Below are 19,771 nucleotides of genomic sequence, written 5' to 3' on the forward strand. Positions count from 1 at the left end.
TGGCCAAAATCAAAAACACAAGAAACAATCAGCATCGGCAAGGATGTAGAAAAAGGAACACTTGTGGATTGTTGGTAGGAAGGCAAACTGGTGCAGCCACTGTAGAAAACAGTATGGAGGTTCCTCAAAAAATTAAAAATAGGATGATCATATGATCCAGTAATTCTACCACAGAGGTATTCACCCAAAGAATATGAATACACGAATTCAAAAAGATATATATCCCTCTATGTTTATTAGAGCATTATTTACAATAGCCAAATTATGGAAGCAGCCCAGGTGTCCGTTAATAGGTGAATGGATAAAGAAGATGTGGTATGAATGTGTGTACATGTATATATATCACATTATATACACACGGCTCAGGTTATGATCTCACGGCATGTGAGTTCGAGCCCTGCGTTGGGCTCTGTGATTATATTATACACGTATAATTTGATACTAGTCAGCCATGAAACAGAATGAGATCTTGCCATTTGCAACAACATGGAAAGAGCTACAGAGTATAATGCTAAGTGAAATAGTCAGAGAAATGACTATGGTTACCAGAGGGGAGGTTGGTGGGGGGATGGTTAAAGTAGGTGAAGGGGAGTAAGAACACACTTATCATTATGAGCACTGAGTAACGTATACTAATGTAAACTAATATAACACAGCACATGAACTATGCTGAAATTAACATTCTTTAAAATAATGCAACACATTAAATAACTTAAAAAAAAAAAAAAAAAAAGAGTTCCAGGAATGGACTCCATTGAGACTAAGGACCAGAGATGGTTAAGGACCACAGTGCATCAATGACCAAGGGGAACATTTGGATCAGAGCAGCTTTTGCCCTCAGAATGTAATTTAAAGATCAGTACCTGAGGAACTTTATCTGAGAACAAAGTAACAGCCAACAGAACAGCCAATACTGAAGAACTCAGAGTAAGTGAATGTGAACCTGACTTATATGGTTGTACTTCATTTACATTCAAGGATAATGTATGTGCTGGGGGGTGGGGGGGGGGGGAAGGAATGATTAAGAAAATTAAACCTAAATATAAATCACTGAAAAGCCACAAAAGTGACAAAACAATATTAAGAGGACCAAAGTGATAAGGCAAAGTAATTCAATTTAGAGAGAGCTTTTGAGGCATTTCCATTTCAAAAAAAAAAAAAAAATTCCGTGAGATCTTTTTACAAACTTGTAGCATTTAAAACTGTATTTATAAAATACATCAATCCAAACAAGCTTTGATTTATATGTCATAATCAGTGGAGTTAATTATGTAAGAGTCTGCTAATTGATTTACATAGAATTCTCATTAAAATATCCCCATGTATAAACATAATTAAAATAGAACTACATGCTTCTATTATAAAATACAAAAATGTATGGGGCACATGGGTGGCTCAGTTGGTTAAGCATCTGACTTCAGCTCAGGTCATGATCTCACGGTCTAGGAGTTTGAGCCCAAGTCGGGCTCTGTGCTGACAGCTCAGAGCCTGGAGCCTGCTTCAGATTCTGTGTCTCCCTCCCTTTCTGCCCCTCCCCCACTTGTGCTCACACGTGTGTGCTCTCTCTCTCTCTCTCAAAAACAAACAGTAAAAAAAAAAAATGTGAGACTGAAACAATGACAAACACCTATTTATTATATTAAATACAAGCCTGAAATGTTAAGTAGATACACAGATTCCAAGAAATTACATTTCAGATGCTCAAAGTCCTGCTGGTGCTTTGACAATGAAAACGATGCTTTAGAGGGTTTTTCTTTTTAATTCATAAAAAAAAGCAACAATCGGGGGATATAAAATAAGACCCCAAACTTCAAAGTTTATTCAAAATTGTTTTGAATCCCTAAGGTGGCTGCAAACAGTCTGTTTTTACACAGTCCTGGCTTCAAGGAATGTGGACAACACGGTCTGTAGGGATTTGTGCCCAGGAAGCCCACCGCCGCTACCCTACACAGTAGTCTCGTGTTTCCATAGCCCAGTCCTGACGTTGCCGGTGCTATCTGTACCCAGCAAGGGGCCCTCCTGCCCACTGCTTTTGATTGGTCCATTCTGGATGGCCAAGTTGAGTCCATAAGACTTCTGCTGACTTTCAAGCTCAACTACAATTGGCTTCCTTAAGGCATCTTTTTTACTACTATTTGAAATAGGCTTTTCAAAATTTCTGCTGCTCTTGGGAAGCGTGCTACAGCCGTCGCTGCTATCGGGTTGGGGCGGGTTGTACTGTCTCTCTCTGTAGGCTAAATAAGCCCTTCGACTCCTCGAGTGTCCTTCATTGTTGCCCGGCCGGCTTTTAGGTAAGCCGTTCTGCACGCTGCCTTCCACGCTGGTTGGGACGTCATAGGCATACTCTCTTAGGACGGTGAGTCTGCTTGCCCGGTGTCCTTTACTTCTGTTTTTATGATGGCGGCTTGGGTGCACATTTGTTCGACACTGAACTTCTAAAGGTGCCACATGCATTTTGATATCATTGTCCATTGAATGTTCCGTCAGACTATTATCAAGCTGAGGCGTGGAGTTCAAAGGCAGGGAATTGGTATGGCACTGAGCCGCCGCAGCCTGCAAGTTGGTTAACTTGCAGCCCTGGGAGGAATTTTTGAAGCTCGATGTACTCTTGTTTGTGCATGAAGATTCTGCACTACTGTTGGTGCACTTAGGTGCCTCTCCGTTCGCGCCACTGGAGCTGGGGGGCTGTACATTAACCTGCACGGAGTACGAGCTCCGGCCGGGGCAGCAGGTCATGATCCACGCAAGTCTAACATCCTCCCTATTGACGCAGTGGTGAACCACGATGAATGCGCTGAGACTCAAACACGTGGCTCCAAAAAAGAAGCTGAACACCAAGTCCAAAGGGTAATACAAGGAAACAGCCAAGGCCCCAAACATCCACAGGGCGACATATAAGAGCAAGGTAAGACTGGCCCCCAAAAGTTGAGAATGAAAAGTGTGCTCATTTTCCAACGCTGACGTTGAAATCAGAGACAGAGACAGGGAATCCTGATGGTTGACTTCGCCATTTTCATTGGCCGCCAGCCTCTGCTGCTCCTCCGTGGGCTCCTTCAGCTCATATTTGCGCTCAGGGTGTCTTTTCAACTGAATAAATATGCTCAGGAAGTACATACAGTTCACAAATGTGATGAAGCTGGCAGGCCCGTAGAAGGCTCCCAAGGAGGGTTCCCACGCCATCCAGCAACTAGGAAAGAAAATGGGAAACCAGTTCAGATGCTGCATGGCAACCAACTGTTCCAGGAACTGCAACAGAGTCAGGGCCTGGGAAAGCATTAAAAGAGAAGCAACTGGGGTCAGGTACGCAGAGAACACAAAACACTCACTAGGGTGCATGTGGCCGACTGCCGTAATTCTTGATGTTCGCGGCCGCTGTTATACCACAAACTATGATGGGTATGCCACCGCCGATCAGGTAGAATCTGGAAGGAGGGACAATGTGAATGTCAGCTCATCATTCCCATTGATTAAGGTACACACATCCCAGTATCTCGGTACTGCAATAGTCCTTCCTCAATGATTAATTATTATTCCTATTCCAATAATAAACTGGAGGTTAACTTTTGGAGGCTGCTTTGTTAACAATAACTTTTTAAAAAATTTTTAAATTTGTGTTTGGATAGCTTTTTTTGAGTAGGCTACCACGTTTCCACTTGAGGAAAGCTGATCAGCTTCTGCCACCCTGTGGACAGGAAGAGATACTGCAGGTAGGGTTTTACTCTTTCCACAGGAATTCAGCAGGCAAACCAGTAAGTCAGTCCATTACAAAATGGACTTTAAGGTCTCACTATGCCATACAGTTCACACAAAATATGTAATAATATTAACTACTGATTAATGTCTGCCTATGCCTGCGTGTTGCAGGCCACCTCACTGCTGTGTATGCTTATCCCTAGTCACTGAGGCAAGGAAGGTGCCCCACCTCAGCCTCACACAGTGCCCAGGCCCTTCCTGACCTCCTTCCCATGGACTCACTGGGGACAGCAAGAAAAAGGATCGTACAGTAGGAACTGAGGGAGACAGAGTGGTGGTGAGTCCTACCAAGAGAAACTTCTTTTCTTGACCAGAGCTTCTTTGAGCTCCCTGATTAGAGAAAATAGGAACTTTGTGCCCTGGCCGCATCCTGCTGGGTACAGTCAGAATCTTAACTCTACATCTGCCAATTCTAGAGACACAGCCCCATTCCTGAGCTGGCTGGATAAAGGCAGTGCAGTAAAGCCTTGGATTGTGAGTAACCTGCTCTGTGAGTGTTCCACAAGATGAGTAAACATTTCTAATAAATTTTAAATTGATAAACAAGTGATGTCTTGCAATACGAGTAGTCTGCGATGCCGAATGTCACATGATCACAAATGAGCCAATGGTTCTCTCTCTCTTGCTGGGGAATTGTGGGTGATCATCTCCCATGCTCAGATGCTCGGTCTCAGGCTGCTGTGTTTGGCAGAGATCAGTGATTTTGCAGAACATCAGAAAGTACCCACAACAGGCCCAGTGTATTTTTTGTCATTTCAAAGCACTTACAGACAGTACTTTGCTTTTCCGTACAAGAGTAAACTTAGGAATACTTTGCTTCATTCTAAGTCAAGCTGCTTGCAGATACAGACCCCTTCCTCTGCTGCCTTATGGCCAGTTACATTAAACACAGTACATAACAAAAGTTTATTAATACTGTACTGTAGTCAACATCTGTTAGTGATAGTGAAAGTCGTCTGACACAATAACCCTCCTCTGGCTTGTCTCCCTCACACCAGCCACGAAGGTTTTCAAGGGAAAGTTCAGGTTATTTTTCTTTATATTTTGTATTTTATTATTTTGGATTATATTGCAGTAATGTAATCACTTTTATATGACTATTTTTGGGTTGTGGAACAAATCATCTGAGTTTCCATTATTTCTTATGGGGAAATTCGCTTTGATATACAAGTGCTTTGGATTACAAGCATGCTTCCATAATGAATTATGCTCGCAAACCAAGGTTTTACTGTATTCAAAACTTTTACTTAACGCTTGGGGTTATTATTTATTTTCTCAGAACCTAACAATAGGAAGGAATAGCTCTGAAGGATGGGATCCCTAAATCTCTTAATCAAACACCATCTCTCAGCTCTTTTAACCCAAGTGACAGAGGTACCAACTCGCATCCTATAACCTGACTCTGGTCAAGCACTCCTGTTTGTCCCTTCATCATCCAGGGAACCATTCACTCCCTGAATCTTTTATGTTCTCAGGCATTCTCTTTCAGTTCTTCCCTTTACTTGCTATGGCCCATTTATTAAATATCAACATGGCCCTTGGGGCGCCTGGGTGGCTCAGTCGGTTGAGCGTCTGACTTTGACTCAGGTCATGATCTCGCGGTCTGTGAGTTCGAGCCCCACATCAGGCTCTGTGCTGACAGCTCACGGCCTGGAACCTGCTTCCGATTCTGTGCCTCCCTCTCTCTCTGCTCCTCCCCTGCTCACACTCTGTCTCTCTCTCAAAAATAAATAAAGGTTAAAAAAAAATTAAAAAAAAAATCAACATGGCCCCAGGACCATTTTCTAACCAACTTCTCCCTGGGGGATTTGGTTCATTATCCTTGTCTTCAATCACCACACATGGAAAATGTCTCCTGTCCTGTCTGTAAAATGCCTAGCACGTCTTCCCTACTGAGTACCAGGTTTCCAAAAATGTACACTTCTCACAAAAAGTACTAGTGAGCCTGCCTCCCCTGTGCTTGCCTGCCCCGCCCCCATTCTACATTTCCTATATTATTTTCTCAGTTGACAGAAGCACCATGTGCCAAGCTAAACTAGAGCAATTTGTAACCATCTTGGAATTCTCTCCCTCCCACACGTTTTAAATCCAGTTGGCCATCAACCCTAGAGAAGTTGCCTCAACTGTCTTCAACACACACACCCTCTCTTCTCCATGATGCTGTTCTGGTTTCAGTCCTCATGGGGACCACCCTAATGACCTCAGCAGAATTCCTTACTCTCAGGCTCTCCAATTTTTACTCTATATTAATGCAAAGCTGTCCTTCTAAAAAGATAACCAGTCAGGCCACTCCCTTAGGTAAGTCTTCAATGGCTGCCCACATTTTAACAAGGCTTCCAAAGGCCTGAAGCGGAACTTTCACTCGGAATTCTGGCAACTCTCCACCACATACCGTAGGTTCCCGCCAAACTGCATTTCTTGAAATTTCCTCAGCTCACTCACCACATAATCCTGTATCTGGAGTGTCCCCTCTCCCCTTTGCTCTAATCCCTAATGAAGGATCATCACTAATGGTCAATACTTCCTAACACCATCCCCCCAAATTAATGGTGCCTTTGTTTGCACTTTCAAAAGACCGTATCTCCACTGTGTAACATTCTTACACAGCCTGCAGCTGGTTCTTTACGGTCTCCTCACACAGACTGTAAACCCCTCAAAGGCAGGACAGCTTAAGTCTCTGGTCCTGTGCCAAGTACACAGCCAGCATTCAGTAAACTCAATCACCATTGGTCAATTTTTACTCATCCAGCATGATAATCCATTATTTTCTTCTTATAATTGTGAAGAAAGGTGTAACTCCAAAACTATGTTGTCCTTTGTAGGGAATCATTAAATTGAAACACACTTACGTAGGTTAAAAATCTCTGACATGGCCTCAAGGAAATAAAAACAGTTAACGTTTTCTTAGAGCCGATTAGATGCGCTTCACACAATACGGCACTTATTTTTTCCCGCTTTGTAGATCAGAGAGGAAGGCACGGGGAGGGTACAACCTCAAGAAGGGCTTCCAGCTGGACGGCTGTGCAGCCAGTGCCCAAACCCAGGAAGCCCGGCTTCCAAGTCCATTAGGGACTCCCCAAAACTTACTCAGAATTGTTTTGTTATGATGAAGCTTCAGCTAAACTGATGTTTCATGAACATTTACTATAAAACAGTGAACAAAGATACCAAATACCTGAGCATTGGTCTTGGTGGAGGTGGTAGTTCATCAGGATCCTGGCATCTTTTAGCCTTTCTAGTGACTTGTTTGTAGATATTTCGAGCCGTCACTCCCACCCATAGTACTGTAGCAAGAGTGGAATAATGAAGAATTATTCCAATCTAGAAAGAAGATTGAAGACTATATGTAAGCTAAAAGGAAAAAAAAAATTCCCCAGTAGTAGCTGCCACCAAGGTGTACCAAAAATAACTGGTAAGTAACTTCCAAAAATATGATTCAAAACCAGTATGACAGTATCTTCTAAAGATCAGTTCCTCTAACCATGAATCAAACAGAGGACCCTAACAGACATGTGACAGAGGGTTATGTCCCCTAACAGACAAACCAACATTTGGATCTCGGAGGCCCACACACTACGTACAATTTATACCCAAGAAAACCCTTCATACACCACAGAATTGGCTTTTCAATATCTTTAAACCAAAGGTGTGTGTGTCAGGGATGCAGTGTCATAAATTAGAGTTCAGTTTCAAAGGCCCGTTTTAAGGAAGAATGTAGAAGGCAAGGGTAACCAGAGAGTGAAAGTCACAATACACAGAGAATAAGCTTTAGTGTGACAGAACGGAGTTGTTCTAATTCAGAAGTATTTACTATATACGGTAACGGTAAGACAATACACTGGTGGTTAAGAGGGTGAGGTCTAGAATCAACAACTTCTGCCTGGTTTTAAAACCAGGATCCATCCCTTACCTGCTATCATACCTTAGCAGAGTCACATAACATCTCAAACATTGGTTTCTTCGTTGGTAAACGGAGAGAGATATGAAAGTAGTGGGAGACTAACTAAGAGAGCCTACGTAAAGCATTTTGCACATTGCCTGTAATCAAGAAAAATGGTATCTGTATTTTAATTATGACTATTAAGAGTGTGCTTTTAAGTAAATAATGTCACCTCTCTAAATTAATTTTCCTCATTTGAAGAGTGGGAAGATTATCAATAACCATCTCTAGCAATTTTGTGGGGACTATATGGTTACAATATTTAAGACACAATAGGTACCCATTTAAGAGCAGGTAACTGTAGCACATGTAATGGTCACACTAATTAAGTTTCTTCCCTCAGAGGGGTGATGGAGGGTATGTGTACCATGTGACTTGAGCGTGAAGCAACTCTAGTTGAAGATCAAATTCTAGGTGAGGCTATGTACTGGGGCTAAGACAGGCTTAAAATCCATTTTAAGAAAAATAAGTGTGTCACTGGGGCATCAAGGACATAATTCAGCTTTCTTGTCTAACTACCATATTTTAATGTTTCCTTTTTAAACAATTATCACAGGTAACATCCTATTAATGAAAATCTTCAAGAAAAATTTTTTCATTCTAAAAAGATGGCTCTCCGATCTCAAGAGAATCGATCTGACTGCCATCACCAAACCTGCGTCCTTACACTGACTTGGGACGGGCCGGCAGGCTGGATCCAGCTTGGCCAAATGAGAAAACTCAGATTGATTCTCTTTGTAAGGAGACGAGTGGCTCCTTGGCTTCCATTAGTTTTACTGACTGTACTGTGAAAGCAAAATTTACAGAGGAAAGTGGAACAAAAAGCAGAAAATAAACCTTAAGCTATCTGGAGTCGCACCAAATACTAGACGTAAAAATAGTATAAATGAATTTGGTACACAGACGCCAAAACATTCAAGACAAATCACAATGGTAGGCTTTACGAGTGATGCTGAGGTCAGAAGAATGAGACTGAGCTGTGAAGTAAGTTTAAAAAATAGGAGTAAAAATGTTTTCAACATAGGAGGTGCAGGATGGAGCATTTTCTTGTTTTAGATCCAAGAGGGAAAACTCAACCTTTAGATTTTGAAGTGTTTTCTAAGGCATTTCAAAATTTCCAGAAGTATTCATGCTTGAAATTACCGAAGGCTTCAGTCAAATATTACCAATAGCAGAATTTTAGGAGCCTGATGTCTCCTAGTAACCATCATGGAAGCAAATCCCCTGATATTCCACAAGAACTGGAATAAAGGAGAGACTGAGAACTGGCAGAGAGGGTATTCCTAGCTTTTGGAATGGGGTACTTCCTACTGTACTCTCTATCAGACCCTTGAAATACAATCTCACTGTCAAATTTCTTCCACATGCGTTAGAAATGCATGTGGAGGGGCACCTGGGTTGCTTAGTTGCTTGAACGTCCAACTTCGGCTCAGATCATGATCTTGTGGTTCCTAAGTTCAAGCCCCATGTCTGGCTCTGTGCTAACAGCTCAGACCCTGGAGCCTGCTTCAGATTCTGTCTCGCTCTCTCTCTGCCCTCCCCCAGCTCACACACACACACTCTCTCTCTCTCTCAAAAATAAATAAGCATTAAAAAAAATTAGAAATACAAGGGGAAAGTTTGTAAAGTTTGGGAATAAGTAATCTAATTTATAGGGCATGCAAATGATTAGTGAGGTCACCTGATCTCAGGATATCAATTTCCAAAGCTGTAAAATGGGATATAAAATAATCATCCTAAAGAGTTGCCCTTTAGGGGAACCTGTGTGGCTCAGTCGGTTAAGCGTCCGACTCCTGATATCAGCTAGGTCATGATCTCACAGTTTGTGAGTTCGAGCCCCGTGTCAGGCTCTGTGCTGACACTGGAGAGCCTGCTTGGGATCCTCTCTCTTTTCCTCTCTCAAAATAAATAAAAAAATAAAAACTTAAAAAGAAAGAAAAAAAGAGTTGCACTTTATATATAGGCTACCTAACCACACTCACAAACTAGAGACCAAACATTATAACAACCATATTTTTAACCACCAATAAACCTAAGATATTACAGCATGTACAGCAAGTGTGCAAAAAGATTATCTTTAATATTCATATAATAATGTATGAATACATACGAAATAATAATAGTTTCCACTACTGAATGCCTGCTATGTGCCAAAAAACGTATTTAGACAATTTGTACGTGCTTCCATTTATCCTCCTAATGTCCCAACCACACCTGTTGGCTTCCAAGTCCCATGCCACTTCTATTGTGCTGTGTGTCTTCACTGAACAGTAAAGCACAGTGGTGAGGGGGGAGGGCCACCCGAGTCAGAGAGACTGGCATCTGAATCACACCTCTGCCACCTAACAGCCCTTGATTTGGGGCAAGCTGTTTCAAATCCCTACGACTCAATTTCTGTATTGATAAAATAGATGAGTAAGAAGTACCTCCCAGGGTTAACGTGAAAGTTAAGATAACACATTTGCAGTAGTTGGCAAGTCGACTCTCTTAATATTCACTGATTAAATTTCCCCAATGCATTTCACGTGTCATTGCAGAAGAACTCTAGATAAGAGATACAAAAGGACACCAGAGAAGGTCAGCCAGCACTGTGCTTAATAGATTAAATCATGGATGGAATGGTAGAGGAACAAGGGGACTTAGGTAAGATCCAGCCAAATCTTTTCTAAGGAAAACCAGGGAAACCAAGGACAGAAGATTAATTATCAAACAATTATCCGGCAGTGCATCATGACCCAGAACCCAGAACCTTTCCAACTGGGAGTCAACAGCCCTGGCTCCTCTGTCACTCAGCTTCTTATTCTCCTTCGACTCCTTCTGCCAAAGAGAGTAAAAGGCTATAGAATGTACCCACGGTACCCCCTGGAACACAGAGTGGGAAGGACCTGGCTGGTGCCTAGTGGCACCTTGAATAACCTCAACCAATCACTGTGGGGTGGAACCTATATTAGAACCTGTTCTTGCCGCTCATAAAATATATGAGCACTAAAAAGGGAGGTAAGAGGGGCGCCTGGGTGGCTCAGTCGGTTAAGCGTCCGACTTCAGCTCAGGTCACGATCTCGCAGTCCGTGAGTTCGAGCCCCGCGTCAGGCTCTGGGCTGATGGCTCGGAGCCTGGAGCCTGCTTCCGATTCTGTGTCTCCCTCTCTCTCTGACCCTCCCTCGTTCATGCTCTGTCTCCCTCTGTCTCAAAAACAAATAAACGTTAAAAAAAAAAAAATTAAAAAAAAAAAAGGGGGAGATAAGAAACATAAAAGTACATCGATCGGGTACACATATCAAACTGCATGTAAGATACGTACACCTTAGGGTTCCGTTTTAGAACCTTAGGGTTTCCGCTGGAGGAACCTTGATGATCATTTAAGTTAATTAGCCGAACCCATTATTGTACAGAAGAAGCATCAAGTCCCTACCAGGTCAAGCGGGTAGTCATACTAGTCATTCTGGCAGACACCGAATTTGAACCTACCTACTAGTGTCCAGAACCCCAGGCCAGTCCTGCACGCTTTCTACCAACCCCCCTGCTCAGCTGGCTCCTAACTGAACTACAGCAACAGCGAAGCAAAACCAGGCACGTCTGAGTCAGAAGCAGCAAGAATGTCCTTCATAGAAGAAGGGCAGAACATTGTAAAAACAGAAGAACTCGACATACGAAAACACTAAACGCTTGCCTTTCCCTTTTTAAAAAGTAAATACGTAATGGACCTTCAGTGTAGAGGCCCCGGATACTCCATGCATATTCGTCTCCTTTTCTTTCTAGAAATGGTATAAAATGTCATTCAGGGCAACGGAAGGCAGTCATCTTCACAAAGGCCTCTTTCTATTCATCTCCTTAGCGAAATAAATGTGTCTGCTTTGTGAAAACAATGAATATTTTTAGACAAAAGTGAGACTACCACTACCACCGGGCACGCTCCTAACAGCCCATGCTCAGGATGGCCCCAGGGTTGAATGTTTTCTACTATTTGTAAACAAAGGCCTTTTTCTGTTCGTTCACCCAGTAAGTACTTGCTAAGCATCTAGTATCACCTACTCTGGGTCAGGTCCTGGGCCGATCCGTGGATAAACATGGGTGAATCAAATCCAGGGGATTCCTGCCCCTGCAGAGCATCAAGTCCAGAGTCAGTAAACAGGTAAACACCAGCCGACTGCAGTTTCGGAGGCATGATGGAAATGTAATAAGTACCGTATGATAATGAGAGGAGGGGAGGGGAGGGACGGTATCTCTCAAACATTAACAGTAAAACTGAGGCCTCCAAACAAGATGAAGAGAAATCAGAAGCGGGGAAGGACTGAGAAAACAGGAGACTATCTTCTGTGCATGGATTCAGTTGACCCAAGTCCCATTATCTGACCTGGCGTAGGCTCCAATCAGGTTTGTTTCTCAATGTATACTAATGGCCTACAACAGAAACATTCTGCACAGCTGAGAGGTGATTTTGTCACACTAGTGACAGCAGTAATAATAGCTACTATCTACGAGCACCTTCTGTATACCAGGTACTCCTGAGTTCCTTAATCCTCTCCATGATTCTTATACACACTCCTATTGTCAGTTGGAGGTCAGCTCTACAATACTAGATTAATTGCCAGCCTTAGGTTCAAGACACATTCTAATGACGAGACCAAGCATGGCCTGCTTTTATTTAATTAGTTACTGTTTGCAAGCATCTAGGAATCTTGATCAAAAGGTGAGACCTTGATCAAAACCTGTATCAAATAATATAATCCCCTTCACCCCAGGTAACCACCCTATACCTTATGTTTACCATCTCTTTGCCTTCCTTCCTCAGCTTTACCACATCTACACATTTCCATTAAAAGCGAGCTGTTCCCATATTACTTTTTTCTTTACAAAAAAAGACGGCGGGGTGGATGTAATTTATGGGACTTAATTTTTTCACGTATATTCCTAAGACTTACCCATATTGTGACACATTGTTGTAATTCATTAGTTCTGACTGCTGCATGATATCACAGTTTATTCATCCGCTCTCTCACCGATGGGCATTTGGGTTGCGTCCAGGTTTTTTCTATTGTGCACAGCGCTGCTATGAATATTCATGTGCATGCGTATACTCCTACACATGTACGTACACACGCGCACGAGCGCCTGTTGCCTACGGGCAAGCTCACTCTCTGATTCCAGGAGTGGGGCTGCTGGGTCTCAAGGTATGTGCATGTTTAACTTCAGATGGCAAAGCCTCCCCAAATCATCCACTTACATTCCCACCCACTATGTATAAAACATGTGGACCCACATGTTCTTCATGACCCGGCAGTGTCAGGCTTGATTTCTGCTGACGGAAAAGGCATAAATATTACCGCATTGTCTTAATTTGCATCTCCATGACCACCCATGCTGCTGAGTACCTCTTCCCGTGTATACGGACTCCCTCAGTGTATACATTCTCCTCTATGAAAAGCCTGTCCACTCTCACCACTTTTTCTACTGGGTCGGTTGGGACATTCTCATTGATTACAGTTTTTAATGTATTTTTTATCCTAATGTTCTTTCGGTGGTATATATTAAGAAGAATGTCTTCCAGGTCTCCTAGGATTTCACTCATCTGGAATTTGAGAAACTCACCAGATGATCATAGATGAAGGGAGGGAAAAATAAGATAAAAACAGAGAGGGAGGCAAACCATAAGAGACTCTTAAATAGAACAAACTGAGGGTTGATGGGGGGGGGGTGGAGGCCAGGGGAGAGGGGAAAATGGGTGATGGGCATTAAAGAAAGCACTTGTTGGGATGAGTACTGGGTGTTGTATGTAAGTGATGAATCACGGGAATCTACTCCTGAGGTCAAGACTAGACTGCATGTTAACCGAATTGAGAGTAAAAAATAAATAAAAAGAACAAACAAAAAAAGGAACAGCGTCTTCCAATTTGTTAGCTTGTCCTTCCACTTTCATTAAGGAATCTTAATTGACAAAAGCTCTTATTTTTAATTCAGTTACAATTATCTCTCTTCTAGTCAATGCCTTTAGTGTCATAATTAAGAAATCCCTTATCCCAAGAATGGTGATATTTCCTACTATGAATTTTAGCATTTTGGCTTGGCCATGTTAGTTTTTAATCCACCCAGAATTGACATTTTTTTTTTTATAAGGCACAACTGTAATGTTTTTCCACCAGCTCCTTTTTATTTTACTGCAGAGAGGTCTCTCTTTCCCTAACTGATGAGGCGTGCAGCCTCAGTCTCACACCAAAGTTCCACATGGGTCTGCCTTGGGGTCTCCCTTCTGCTTGCACTGGTCTGTGTCCTTCTCCCCACACCAAATGCCTCGGTGTTCATGACAAGAGCCTCACAAGCTCTGATGATCAGAAGGGCAGTCTTCTTGCTCTACTCTTCCCGTGCAGAAAAGTCCTGACTATCTTTATCTTCGGTCCTTTGCTTTTAATGTAGATTTAAAAACCATCTTACTGAGTTTCGTAAAAAAAATTATTTAATGTATATATTAATTTCAGAGGAACCACCACTTTTCTGATATTAAAACTTCCTCTCCTTCAGCCTAGTATATCTTTCCATTTACTTAGGTCTTCTTTTAATACTTTATTACAATTTTGCCTGTAAATCGTGAACATCTTTCATTATTTCTTGGTACCTGATGTTCTCTGATGCCACATAAATGGCACCTTCACATTAATTATGTTTTCTCAGAGTTCTATTTCTGCAAGCTAGCATCAAACTCCTGTATGTTCCCCCTTGGCTAAACCTTCCCATTACTTCAAATAATTTATCTGTGAATTACTGTAGGATTTTTCGTATATAAATAATCACATAATCTGATAACTCAATTATTATCCTCAATTTATGGGTGAGAAAACTGACACACAGAAAAGCTAAACACTGAAATCACAGGATCTTAAAGAGACATCTGCACCCCCCCATGTTCACTGTAACATTATTCACAACAGCCAAGAGATGGAAATAACTTACATGTCCATCAACTGGTGAATGGATAAAGAAAATGTGGTGCGTCCATACAATGGAATACTATTCAGCCATAAAAAGGAAGAAAATCCTATCCTATGCTACAACACGCATGAACCTCACTGAAGGACTTTACACGAAGTGAAATGAGCCAGTCAGTTGCAGAAGGATAAATACTGCATGAGTCCATTTGGATGAGGTATCTAAGTGGTCAAGCTCATAAGAGGCAGAAAGTGAAACAGAGGTGGCCCAGAGCTGGGAGGAGAGGGGAGCAGGAAGTTGCTGTTTATCAGATACAGCATTTTAGTCATGCTAAAACAGGGTTCAGTCATGCAAGATGAAAAAGTTGTAGAAATCTGCTATACAACATTGTACTTATATTTAAACTGTACACTTAAAAGTTTATGAAGAGGGTGTATCTTTTTGTTATATGTTTTTTGCAATTAACAGACAAAGTTAGGGGTGCCTGGGTGGCTTGGTCTGTTAAGCGTCCAACTTTGGCTCAGGTCATGATCTCACAATTTGTGAGTTCAAGCCCCACATTGGGCTCTCTGCTGTCAGGATGGAGCCCACTTCCGATCCTCTGTCCCTTTCTCTCTCTGCCCCTCCCCTGCTTTTGCTCTCTTTCAAAATAAATAAATAAACTTAAAAAAAACAAACGTTAAATAAACTGTCCATCAAAACAGTAAACAGTAAACCTGAGATCCAAATCCAGGCAGTCTGGACTCTTAATTATGATATGGCACCACTTGCTATCATGCATACAGAAAAAAATATGCAAATATAGGAAATACGGAGAATTTTATGTCTATTCATATGTGGAATAATTTTGTTTTTTTTATACTTATCCTACAAGAATACTGTACTAAGCTTACATATAATAATTTACTTATTTGAAGTTACAAGTTGCATATTTTTAAACATGCTTTTTTAATGTTTATTTATATTTTGAGAGAGAGGGGGTGGTGCAGAGAGAGACAGAGACTGAATCTGAAGCAGGCTTCAGGCTGTGAGCTGATGATCCAGCACAGAGCCCGATGGGGGGCTCAAACCCACGAGCCGCGAGATCATGACCTGAGCCGAAATCGGACACCTAACTGACTCAGCCACCCGGGAGCCCCAAAAGTTGAATATTTTTTAAATTTTTCATATTTACCACACCTCACAAGTTTCTGATTTTTATATCTTCCAGTTAAATCTTTTTGAAGTTCCTATTTTTGTCATAAATAGGTGAAATAATTTTTAAAACTCTACTGTCAGAAAACACACTTTTCTCTTAGCTGAAGTCAGGGTCTTATAATTTTTTTAATAGATGTCTGCTACCATAACAGACATAACAAGTAGCAATGAATTCCCAAGGATAAAGAGACAAGCTCCCTAAGTCACGTGTTCAATTGTGAACGAAGAGTTCAAAACCTGAAATCTGGTAAGTGACACTTGGCTTAACTTTCGTTAAAGAAAAAACAACCTGAAGAAGCATGTTTTCCTTTTACAGTTAATAAAACATGAAATTACTTTCTAATACCAGTATTTTTTTCCCATTCCAGTTTTTCATTCTGACTTACCGCTTGGCAGATACTGGCATTTCTGGTTTGGGTCACTCCTCCCACAAAGACCACACAGGTCAGGAAAATATGAAAGCACAAGTTCACAAGCATATGCCAGCCCTTGAGACTGATCCTAATCAGACTGTTGAAAGAAAGAAACATTAATATTCAGGCTAGTCTATGTGAAGCAGGATACTATGATATTCATCCACAAGTTAGCAATTCCAGCAGCACAAAAGGGCAAATGTAAATGTTTCATGCTTAAACATTTTACTTAGAATACATACACTATCACACACACACAGGATTTGAGACATTTAAGTCAATACAGTGTCTTAACATTCAACTTTATGACCAAAAGAGACAAGTCGTTTATGGGACTACTGCACCCACGAAAGGCTAAACAAATTCTCCATAATAAGAAATATCTGGGCTTCTGTTAGTTATGATGTCTTCTGACGGCGGGATTACTTGTTTGCTTCCTAGAGGTTTCTGCAAGGTGCCAATCCTACTTTTTCTGACCTACTAGGATAACGCGTCTAAATGCCCAGTGCATTTCTTCCTGGCCTTTCATAACAAAATGCTGAAATCTTTCTTTTTTTAACATCAAAATCTCCTTTTGTTTCTTAACTAAATGTCAAGAAATGCCATATATGTCCAGCTTAAAAAGGAAAATACATTCTGGCAAAACCTCTTGTGAAGTGAATTTCTGCTTAGCAAATCCCTCTAGTTCCTACCATAAAATAAAACTTTCTGTAGCTCTGCCTCCAATTAACAGAAACCATATCCCACACTGAAATGCCACAAACTTTTCTTACAAATGCCATCTTTAAAATAAAGAATATCGCAACCTGCAAAAAGTCATAAAACAGACATACCACCACAGTCTGGAGCTGGACGACACGGCTACGGGTAAGAGGCCTCCGGCTCACCTCACCCACGGTTGTCCCCAAGCCTCACCTCCCCGCCTCCAACACATCCCTCCCATGTTCTTTCCCAGATACAAACAGACTGGATGCTATAAAAGATGAATTTACCACCGCATGGACTAATTACTTATGTCTCAAACTGCATGAAATGAAGGAGGCTTGATGAGTTCTCAAGGAACTGCTCTTACTTTGGAAGGATAGCACGGTGTTGAAACTCAGCTTTATCCTCATGCAAGGTGTAAAACACCTTCCAAGTCACAGTCCTCCATTCACCCAGTTCCCCTTCTTACCTGCGATGGTATATGTAACTGACGATGACCGCCAAGAGGCTCAAGAGAAGGATGACAGCGGTGGTATAAACCACGGGGTGCAGAAGACTGGCTGCCTGGGTGTAGAGTTCAGATCCCGTCAAATCCTGGGGGGAGAAAAGGAAGGACCATTCTGGGAGCACTGTTCTGGACACGCGGAGATGTTCTCCAGAGACTAAAACACTCTGACCTTTATGACGTCTTCATTTTATTCGAGGACCAATGTTTCATGCTGTTCTCCTCACACCTTACTCTGCCTTTCTGACTCCCACCATGTAAACTACTACGGTGTGTGCACTTAGTCTGTGTGTGTTCGCGTATGTGTGTTTGTGTATACACACACATGCATACATACATACACGCACACACGTACCTTGTTCTACGTCGGCTTTGCAAATCTGCATACTGACTTTGCTACAAGGGTGACAGACAGCAGCAGCCTTGTGATAAGGCACAGCCCAGCAGCACCTCCGAGACAGCCAAGCCCAGACAGACGTTCCCAACCATGTGCAGGCAAGCTTAGCTCCAAGGCCAGCAAACACAAGTGGACTAAACCCCGTGTAAGGCGCTGGGGACACAGGGGTCAGACATGGGTCCTGCCCGTGAAGAAATGCAAGTCACAGGCGAGAGGGATGCACGATCAGATCACAACAACGTCTGAGGACGGTGAAGGCAACACGGTTTTGGGAGCGAAGCGCTCAAAAATCAATACCGTAAAATAATGGCAAATCGCTCATTTGGCTTTTATGATAATCCAGGCACTAGGCCAGCACTCCACACCAAGTTAACTCTATGAGGTACACAAATCACGGGCCCCGTTTTATAGTTTGAACAACTGAGGAGCAGAGAGGTTAAGTTCCGTGAGGATTAGGTCCAAGAGAACGTGGCTGCCAAGTCTGTGTTCTCCAACACGATGCAGACAGTGCCCCCACTACAATGCACACAGTAGACACTTAAGGCTTCTTCCTCGTAAAGGACCAAAACAGGCTGGGAATGCAGCTTCCGTGCCGGCCACAGCTACCATGCCAGACAATAAGGGTTGTAGAAGCCCAAGCTGTAGAGTCACCAGATCCTGTCACCACATGATCCTTCTAGACAGACTCTGGAGGCTACAAAATGACAGCTGGATGCAGGAAGTAGTTCACAGGAAACACATCTTTAATCCGAAGGTGCCGGACACATCCAGAAAAGCTAGATGGAAAAGGGGGCAAATTTTCCCACAGAAGAATGGGAAGCCGACACAATACAATTATGGATCTAAAAAGATCTCAGAACACCTTAACAAGCCCCTCACCGTAACAAATGATGAACAGAGGCTCAAGGAGCCTGACAAAAATCACGGTTAATAGGAAACTGGAGATGCAGCAAGGGAAATTGAATTCCAGTCTGAGTGTTCCACTATGCTGTGATGAGTCTCAAACCTGCAATTCATCTATTTATTTGACAAACGTTAATTGGGTACCCGCCACGGCCAGGAGCTGCGCCAAACCCCGGGTATTCAGCGAACCGCAGAACATAGTCCCAGCCCTCGAGAGCTGACAGGCTGTAAACTAAGTACCAAAAAGAGAAAATACAAGAGAAAAGTCCTATGGCCACAAAGTCTGAGCAACCAGCCCTTGTGAGATGCCCATGAGATTAGTCAAGAGCACAGGGCCTCAGTGTGTTCACACTTTGCCACAAGTCCAGAATATCAATGGGGAAACTCAAAAACACACTGGGGCAACGAGAGCCAGTTAGATGCTAATAAAAGCACACATGTTTCTTCTTCATTTCTACAGGAAACTACTATTCCAGTGCACGATGAATAACTGAAGATAAGCTTTCAGTAGCCAGGGTTTGGTCTTCAGACTCCTTCCATGCACCACTCATTGTACGTTCCTCTAGGAAATGTTCAGTAACACGTCCCCACTTACGTGCTGGCTACGTGATTCCGGAAGAGTTACCCCACTATACAGTGAAGACACCACCAATCACCTGGCAAGGTCTGGGTAGGAGCCGGAGGGGGCATGCAAACGTGCCATCCATGGGCCTTGTTGAGAGTAACAACACAGGTGGCTGCATAATAGCTAATGAAACTCTGGGGCGCCTGGGTGGCTCAGTCGGTTGGGCGTCCGACTTCAGCTCAGGTCATGATCTCACGGTCCATGAGTTCGAGCCCCGCGTCAGGCTCTGTGCTGACAACTCGGAGCCTGGAGCCTGCTTCAGATTCTGTGTCTCCCTCTCTCTCTGCCCCTCCCCTGCTCATGCTCTCTCTCTGTCTCAAAAATAAATAAAAACATTAAAAAAAAAATTTTTTTTTTTTTTAAATAGCTAATGAAACTTCAAACTTCCAATTCAGTTCTCAAAATATACTGT

At 42.5% G+C, this 19,771-nt stretch overlaps 1 protein-coding gene across 1 annotated transcript in view; it reads right to left on the reverse strand.

Moving 5' to 3' along the window:
- Positions 1 to 1,614: 1,614 nt before the first annotated feature.
- ADGRA3 (adhesion G protein-coupled receptor A3) overlaps positions 1,615 to 19,771 on the reverse strand; it is a 132,285-nt gene continuing 114,128 nt past the window's right edge. Inside the window, exons 15-19 of the mRNA XM_047091213.1 lie at positions 17,399 to 17,523; positions 16,198 to 16,321; positions 6,929 to 7,074; positions 3,327 to 3,422; positions 1,615 to 3,187 (exon numbers count right to left, since the gene is read on the reverse strand). Of these exons, the coding sequence (XP_046947169.1) occupies positions 1,945 to 3,187; positions 3,327 to 3,422; positions 6,929 to 7,074; positions 16,198 to 16,321; positions 17,399 to 17,523 (1,734 nt within the window). The 3' untranslated portion in view covers positions 1,615 to 1,944. The remainder of the gene's footprint in view (positions 3,188 to 3,326; positions 3,423 to 6,928; positions 7,075 to 16,197; positions 16,322 to 17,398; positions 17,524 to 19,771) is intronic.

The sequence above is a fragment of the Lynx rufus genome, unplaced genomic scaffold, assembly GCF_022079265.1.
Source record: "Lynx rufus isolate CCGP_SWC_20201006 ecotype Redwood Valley unplaced genomic scaffold, mLynRuf1.p SCAF_3, whole genome shotgun sequence".
Lineage (NCBI taxonomy): Eukaryota > Metazoa > Chordata > Mammalia > Carnivora > Felidae > Lynx > Lynx rufus.